Genomic DNA, 8700 nt, shown 5'->3' with positions numbered 1-8700 from the left:
TACACTGACAGATGTATTGACACACACAGACATTCTGACACACACACAGGGATACTGACACACACAGACATACTGACACACACAGGCATACTAACATACACACCGACAGGCATGCTGACACACACACACACACACACACACTGACATACACACAGACATACTGACATACACACACACAGACATACTGACACACACATACATACTGACACACACATACATACTGACACACACAGACATACTGACACACACACACACACAGACATACTGACACACACAGACACATTTAGCCACCCTCCAGGTTCTTACCTTTTCCTGGAGGGTGGTTTCCCTGGGGTCCAGTGGCAGGCTGAGGCAGATGGGAGTTCTCCTCTGGAACTCCCCTCCTCCTGCCTTTCTACTCCCGCGCGGCTATTATCTCCGGTGGGAGGAAGTGACGCGCGGCACTCACTTCCTCCCAGCCGGTACAGGAAGGGGCCCGGTCGCGCTGTTTAAGCGTCACAACGCCCGACCGGGCCCCTGCTCACACATGCTTACCGGGTGGCCCTTAGTGCTTAATGCACCGCCGGGTACATGGGGGCTGCGCAAATCGCGGGGCCCACAGGGCAGCTGCTCTGGGGCCCCCCAGGAGCAACTGGGCCCGGGGCAGCTGCCCCGTTTGCCCCGCGCTAAAGACGGCCCTGAATGCCGCCCTATGAAGTAGCTGCGCATATGCACCAGGGAGCAATGACGCTTCTGAATAGAAGCGTTTTATTGCTCCCTGCTCGCACCCTCCTATTTCGTCATTTTGATGAAATAGGGGGCGCGGCATCAGGAGGATCCCAGCGCTGTATCCGGGTAAGTAAAACCCCTTCCCTGTAGTGACCCTTTAATGCTATTATTTTATCATTTATATAGCGCCAGCAAATTCCGTAGCGCTGTACAATGGGATAAACAACTCCTAGTTTACGGAATAAGAATACACCCGGCGAGTAAAAATGCTACCCCCCCAGATTTTTGGGGATTCCTACGCCCATGTAGGGTAGGTTAATGTTTTAAGGGATGACATAGTGATAGGGTTGCCACCTTTTTTTGGAAAGAAATACCAGCCATGCTAATTTGCATAATTCATTATATATGCATTACATCACATGACACGATGTACATAAGAAAATTCGAATTTTTGGAAGGAGAAAATTACCTAAATCACCAATAGACTACTTACAGTGTGTGTACATACACATTGTGTATGTGAGGCAGTGTGTATATATACACTGCCTGAATGAGTGTATAGTAGTGAGTGTATAGCAGTGTGTTGATGTCTACACGTGTATAAGTGTGTGCATACCCCCCCTTCCTCCTCGCACTACCCTACTCATGAGTTTCCATCGGAGTTCTGTGGATTCCTAAAGAAGAGCAGTGGAAATCACGCCCCCTCCTGACATCATCAGGAAGAGGCCGGCTGACTGACTTTCCTGGCTGCTCCTGTGTGCTGGCTGGAGGCTGTTTCACCTGACCACCATGGATAAGGTTCCCTCCCAACCCGGTCCAAGATAAGACTCAGGAAGGAGGGGAATACACTTTAACAAAAAAACAAAAACATTTAAGTAGTCTCTGCCCTTTGCCTAGAAAAATGCATCTTCGCCTGTGTAGCCAAAAATTCTTGCACCGGCCCTGGGTACCCAATGTATTCTTTGGAAAATACTCAGTACCACTACACCTGGAACAAACTAGAGAAAAAATGATCCCACGCTAAGGTTCAAAATATGCCTTTTGAATTACCCCAGGGTGTATTCTTTAATAAATAGTATGTGTTTGGGGGGAAGTTTCAATAACCAACCATCTAAACTACTCCAAAATGGAACATGGACACAGTGTAAAACTTCAAAGTTAGAAAAAAACTGAATGGCTGCGTCTCAAATGTGCCCCTTCAACATTCACATATACCTGGCAAAGGTACATATGGGGGTATTGCTGTACTCAGCCAACATAGCTGAGCAACATATGAAGTATTTTACAGTTGTAGCACACATAAGGTTTGCAAAATATACTGTGCAAACTCACTTGGTGTGTCAAAAAGGCAGAAAAAACGCTTATTACCACTACACTTGGTACAAGCTAGCGGAAAAATGATCCCACGCTAAGGTTCAAAATATGCCTTTTGAAATAGCCTGGGATGTGTTCTTTAAGAAATGGTATGCCTTCATGGTGTAGTTGTAATATGTAGCCTGCTCAAGTGCTCCAAAGTGGAACACGGACACATCAAAACCCTCCATGAAAATTCACACTTAAAAACGTAAACTTTGGCCCGGAACCTCACAGTCAGCAGACACTTCCTGGGAGGGAGGGTCTGCTGCTGATTGGCTGGAATGTGTCTGCTGACTGTGAGGTTCTGGGCCAAAGTTCACTCAATGATGACGTATAGGGGGCGGACCGGAAATTGCGTATGTTCGTTTCGCCGCGAACACGCTATTGTTTGCCGGCGAAATGTTCGCGGACAGTTCGCGACATCACTATTTAGCAGAGGTTGGCGGTGAAATGACTACGTAGAAAGTATCAAAACAACCTTAGGTAAATAGCCCGTGATGTCTACTTTATATAAATATATACTTTTGTGTGGCAATTTTGTTTTCTTTTATGGCTATTAAGCTTACAAGACAAACATACCAAATTCTAAAATTGCTCCACATTAAAAGTTTATTTTACTCCTTGTGCTTTGTGACCTGTAACTACCAAGAAAAACCTTAAAATCCCACACATTATATATTCTGTAAATCAGAACAACTAAATGAATTTATTTTTAATTGCTTTCTTTAACCTGCACTAATTATGCACACATTATTATTGCAAAAACTGTAAAAAAACTATTTGTAATTTTTTTTTAATTTTTCTGTATTTTTTGATAATAAATAAGTGTATATATATATATATATATATATATATATATATATGTGTGTGTGTTACATCAAATTAAAGCCCTTTCTGTCCTTTAAAAAACAGTATATAATATGTGTCGGTGCAATAAATGAGAGAGATGCAAATTGCAGTTGAACGCAAACAGCCAGAAAATGCAAAAATTGCTTGTGTCATTAAGCGTAAGACAAGCTTCTGAAGCTGTGTCCTTAAGGGGTTAAAGACGGATGCAATTGTACAACTTCTAAACCAAACCGAAACCTGGAATTGATGCTATGTGTTTGTTCCACAAGAAATATTAAGTAGTCTTATTTTTTTTATGACAGTAATTTCTTTCCAATAATATGCTATATGTACACCTAATACAACATTAAGTATAAATAAAATGTTCAAATTTAGAAAAAAAATGGGAAAATATTTTCACAGTTTTGCATATAATAATTATTAAAGGGAAACTATAGTGCCAGGAAAACAAACGATAGCTTCCCCTTCTGTAAAGGCCCTCCTTGCACGGCACTGATGGGGTTAATAACCCCTTTGTCACTTACTCGCCGACGGGGAAGACAATGCGCATGCGTGGCAATGACCGCGCTCGCATTAGAATCTTCTCATAGGAAAGCATTAATCAGTGCTTCCTATGGGTATTCCGGCAGCAATGAAGGTCCTCATGCATAGCCCGAGGACGTCTAACGTCGTTTAGACGACCAAAAATCGTCTAAGAAGACGGAGTCCCTCTAGTGGCTGTCAGGTAGAGTTAACCCTAGTAGGTAATTATTGCAGTTTATAAAAACCGCTAAATTAGCACTCTAGGGTAAAGGGTGATGGGAGTTGGCACCCAGACCACTTCAATGAGCTGAAGTGGTCTGGGTGCCTACAGTGTCCCTTTAACCCCTTAAGGACCAAACTTCTGGAATAAAAGGGAATCATGACATGTCACACATGTCATGTGTCCTTAAGGGGTTAAGTGCAACTAAAGAAAACAAACTCAAAATAGATTCATGTATCAGTCCTGATTGATAAATGCCTCATTCTACAATTTAAACTAGTTTTCAGTAGTTTACACTACCCCTATACCACCCTAACACCTACAACAACCTAATATTAACCCTATGACTAAACTAACTCTAACCATACACCTACCCTGACCTTAACCCTCTGTGAGCACTCTGTACTGTGTGATTAGAGTATGGGGAAAAAAGAAAATATTACATAATGTTATCACAATGTTTAGTTGGCTATCAGTTTGTGCTAAATTTGAGGAAGTGACATTAGTCTTTAAATAAATCAGTTTTAAAATGGTGGTGATTGGCTGTGGGCGGAGTCTAATTAGCAGCTGAGCCCACACTGATCTCTCATTGGTTGATCTGCCCTGTGTAACTACCAATCAGGAGGATGCTTTGAAATGGGATATTAGCCACTTATGGGTTATGACATAATACTGATTGTTCACTGAGCTGTATAAGTAGTGAGTGCTGTACAAATGGTCAGTGCTGAACAAGCAGTCAGTGGAGCAGTAGCAGCGAGTACTTTATAAGCAGTCAGTGGAGTAGAAGCAGTCAGTGTAGTCCAAGTAGTCAGTTGTTTAGAATATTTAGTTAGGCAGAAGCAGTCAGTGTAGTCCAAGTAGTCAGTTGTTAATGATATTTAGTTAGGTAGAAGCAGCCAGTTGTTTAGGATATTTAGTTAGGTAGAGGCAGTCAGTTGTTTAGGATATTTAGTTAGGTAGAAGCAGTCAGTTGTTTAGGATATTTAGTTAGGTAGAAGCAGACCTTGAGCACATGTAGTCAGGCACAGGAACCAACCGTGCCACTGGCACCAGCCATGCAGAAGATGGCAGTTATGCAGAAGGTGTCAGTCATACACAAAATGTCCGCCATGCCAAAGGAGTCAATCGTGTCAAAGGCATCCATCTCGCAGAATGCAGCAGTCATGCAGAAAAGATTTGTCATGGAGATATCACCAGTCGTCCCAAGGGCTCCAGTCATGCAAAATGTGCGAGTTATGGAGAAGGCATCAGCCATACCGAAACCACCAGTCACGTGGAAGGTGCCAGTCATACGGAAAGTGTCAGGGTACTCAAAGATTCCTGTCATAAAAAAGCAAAATGTGTCTATCCTGCCAAAGGCATCAAACATGCAGAATGTGATAGTTATGCAGAAGGCTCCCGTCATACAGAAGGAGCCTGTCATGAAAGAAGCATCAAACATGGACAAATCACCAGTCATGTCAAAGGCTCCAATAATCTCAAAGATACCAGTCTTGAAAAAGGTGCCAGTTATGTTAAAGACACAAATCATGAAAAAGGTACAGGTCACATCAAAGATACCGGTCATGCAAAAAACATCAGTCATGAAGAAAACAAATATACAGACGACAGCAGTCATGTCGACAAGCCAAGTCATGTCAAAGACTCCAGACATGCAGAAGGCACATGTCAAACAGAAGGTGTCATTCATGCAGGAGGACTCATTTATACCAAAGTTGGCAGTCATGCGGAAGACCCCAGCCATGCAGAACCAGTTAGAAGAGCAAAAGTCCCCAGCTGTTCAGAAACAATTAGTTATTCAGAAATTGTCAGCCATAAAAAGAATACCAGCCACACCACTAGTCATCATGAAAACACCAGAAAATCAAAAAATGTCAGCAACGCAGAAGTCATCAATAAAATATAAACCATCAGCCATGGAGAAACAGTCAATTGGGCAGGAGCAGTTGCTCATTCAGATACCATCAGTTGTGCAGAAACCATCAGTCATGCAGAAACCACCAATCATACAGAAGCAGCTGTTCCCGGAGAAGACACCAGGAAAGCCAGAACAGTCATTCTTACCAAAGCTACAAGATCCCGAGAAAAGGGCTACTGTTAGACACCCAAAGCAATGTACAACACAATCAATGGTAACAGGTTGGTAAATTCAGTACATTTAAGAGTTTGTAGTATTTCAATACATTGAGAGATTGAAGTGAGTCATAGATTTACCAGTGTTTGTGACTAAGTGGCTACTAAAAAAGACTAAACATACCCCACTTTCAATACCTTTGGTTGTCTACTTTTTTGAATGGTATGCCATTATGGGGTAATTCTCATTGGGGTCCCTAGGCTTCCATGTAAACAGTGCCTTTTCTTTGAAAAGGGAGTGTTTACAGCAAAATGCCTGCAGGGACTGACTATAGACACCAGAACACCTACATTAAACTGTAGTTCTGGTGGCTACAGCATCCCTTTAAGCTAAAGTTACATTGGTGTCCATAGTATTACTTTAATTAGGTTAGTTATGTGAATGTAAAAACGTCTATCAGACTGGTTCCCATTCAATGATCACAATATCTTAATAAAACTTAAATTTATTAGATTAATATTAAAACATCCAGACAGCACCACTAACAGTCACAATTTCCTAGGATAAAATATATCAAAAAACAAAAAAGACTATGGCTTACATTCCTGTGCTTGTGAAGTCTTAGATTATACTTTTTATACACTTGAATGGTCTCTAAATATGTGGATATTATACATGTAGTGGTAGAGAAAGTCGCTTTCCATTTAATGAGATATAGTTTTTATTTTCTGTGCAGCACTGAATAATAGAGGTGACAGGAGTACCTTATCTGGCAACTTGGTAGATATTGCAACATCGTTAACTCCGGGAGAAATATTAAAGAGATACATGGACAGGCTAACGATTTATGAGCACCATGAGATATTTCGTTACACTGAAATCTACTTTTTTGGTCCCAGTGCAAAAAAGTGCCATGGTTTCATCGGTGACCCAAATAATTATGGCTTTGATGACACGCAGGGTTATTATATTCAAGTACCACATGATCACATTGCATACAGGTATGAAGTGCTGAGAGTTATTGGGAAAGGATCATATGGACAAGTGTTGAAGGTGTATGATCACAAACTGCAACTGCATGTGGCATTAAAAATGGTCCGTAATGAGAGAAATTGTCATCAGCAGGCCATGGATGAGATACAAATACTTAAACATCTGACGAAACAGGACAAGGATAACAACATGAATGTCATTCACATGCTGGACTACTTCACATTCCGAAATCATATCTGTATGACATTTGAGCTGCTCAGCATGGACCTGTACAAACTTATTAAGAAAACCAAATTCACAGGCTTCAATCTACCAACAGTGCGAAAATTTGCTAACTCGATTTTACAATGCTTGAATTCCCTGCAAACAAATAAAATCATCCATTGCGACCTCAAACCAGAGAACATTATGTTAAAAGAACAAGGTAAAACTGACATCAAGGTGGCAGACTTTGGATCAAGTGGCTATGATCATCAGCGCAGTGGGAGATACATTCAGACCAGGATTTATCGTGCGCCTGAAGTCATTCTTGGTGGTAACTGCGGAATGCCTATTGATATGTGGAGCCTGGGTTGCACTCTTGCCGAGCTTTTAACTGGAGATCCACTTTTACCCGGGGAAGATGAATATGATCAGCTTGCATGTATAATCGAGTTATTTGGTATGCCACCCAAAAAAGTTCTTGGATCTTCCAAAAGATACAACTGTTTTTTCACCTCCAAAGGACACCCTGATTATTGTACTGTTAAATACCTGTCAGATGGATCAGTGGTACTGAATGGCAGTTACTCTGAAACAGGAACATGGCGTGGTCCACCTGGCAGTCGAAATTTGGTCACCGCACTGAAGGGCTGTAAACATCCCCTTTTTATTAATTTTCTAATGCAGTGCTTTGAATGGGATCCTGCACAGCGTATGACACCAAGAAAGGCATTACAACATCCATGGCTACGGGGACCCCTTCCAAAGTGTCCAAAGGAGAAACATGGCTGATCGTGATGTATTTAATGCCATGCTGAACATTAATTATTCAATAAATGATAAAAAAATACTCTGCAATATTTTATATTTATTATCAATAGCATGTGGCATTGTGAACAATAGTGACAATGCTTTAAGTTTTATAATAATTGTTTGTATTTTTATTTGATTTTAGTTAATGCCATGCTGATTTTAGGTGTCATGACCACTGACTCAATCATTCTGACTGTTAAAGGTATTCTATAGTGTGTGAGGATGTCCAGTGTCCAGTGTTTAGGCGACCAGGAGTCCATTAACATCCAGGAAGTGCCTCTTGTGACTTTCTGATTGACAGGCACTAGAGGCAGTCTTAGTCTTGCAAGGTAATTATTACAGTTTCTCTAAAACTGCATTGATTTGCATTGCAGAACTAAGTGGGACAGGATCACTGCATCTAGACCACTTCAATAAGCTGAAGTGGTCTGGGTGACTATAGAGTCCCTTTAAATTGGTGACTAAGGTGTTAAAATGAAACTTTTAAAAAATCCTCTATTTTTTCAGATTTAGGTTTTGTTTATTTTGTTGTATGTGCATAAACATGGGTGATGGGGAAGGGTACAGAAGGAAGGGGGGAAGGGGGGTAGGGGGTATACATATTTTTCCACATAAACAGTCTTGAGTCGCAGCTCGCAAGTATCAATAACAGTATGCTCTTTCACATGAGGCTATCTAATACATCCGGCACTCCTGTTCTGCATGTCCCATAAATTCAATACTGGCATTGTAGAATTACATCGTGTACCTCACATCTAGTTACATTCACACTTCTATGTATCGGACTGATCAGTGTATGCTTAATGGGTGTCGGCGATATAATACTGTTGTTGTGCCTATATATGGCCGTCCAACTGTTTCTCCCAAAGGCTTGTCCATTGTGCCCATGAGGCTTGGAAGGCCATTCTTTGTGGGGCAGTGGTAATGGACATATATTCGTAAGTATAATATTGGTGTATTTTGG

The 8700-nt window shown here is 41.3% G+C and overlaps 1 protein-coding gene across 1 annotated transcript; it reads left to right on the top strand.

Annotated features, from left to right (window-relative positions):
• The first annotated feature begins 4710 nt into the window (after positions 1-4710).
• Positions 4711-7715, top strand: LOC134601624 (dual specificity tyrosine-phosphorylation-regulated kinase 2-like). The gene is made up of 2 exons (XM_063446142.1): positions 4711-5794; positions 6466-7715. Exons 1-2 carry the CDS (start codon positions 4711-4713, stop codon positions 7713-7715), a joined length of 2334 nt encoding a protein of 777 aa, XP_063302212.1.
• Positions 7716-8700: the final 985 nt, after the last annotated feature.

Source organism: Pelobates fuscus, chromosome 3 (genome assembly GCF_036172605.1).
Source record: "Pelobates fuscus isolate aPelFus1 chromosome 3, aPelFus1.pri, whole genome shotgun sequence".
Taxonomy (NCBI): domain Eukaryota; kingdom Metazoa; phylum Chordata; class Amphibia; order Anura; family Pelobatidae; genus Pelobates; species Pelobates fuscus.
Note: the sequence above shows the minus strand (reverse complement) of the source record. Positions and strands in the feature narration are given on the sequence as shown.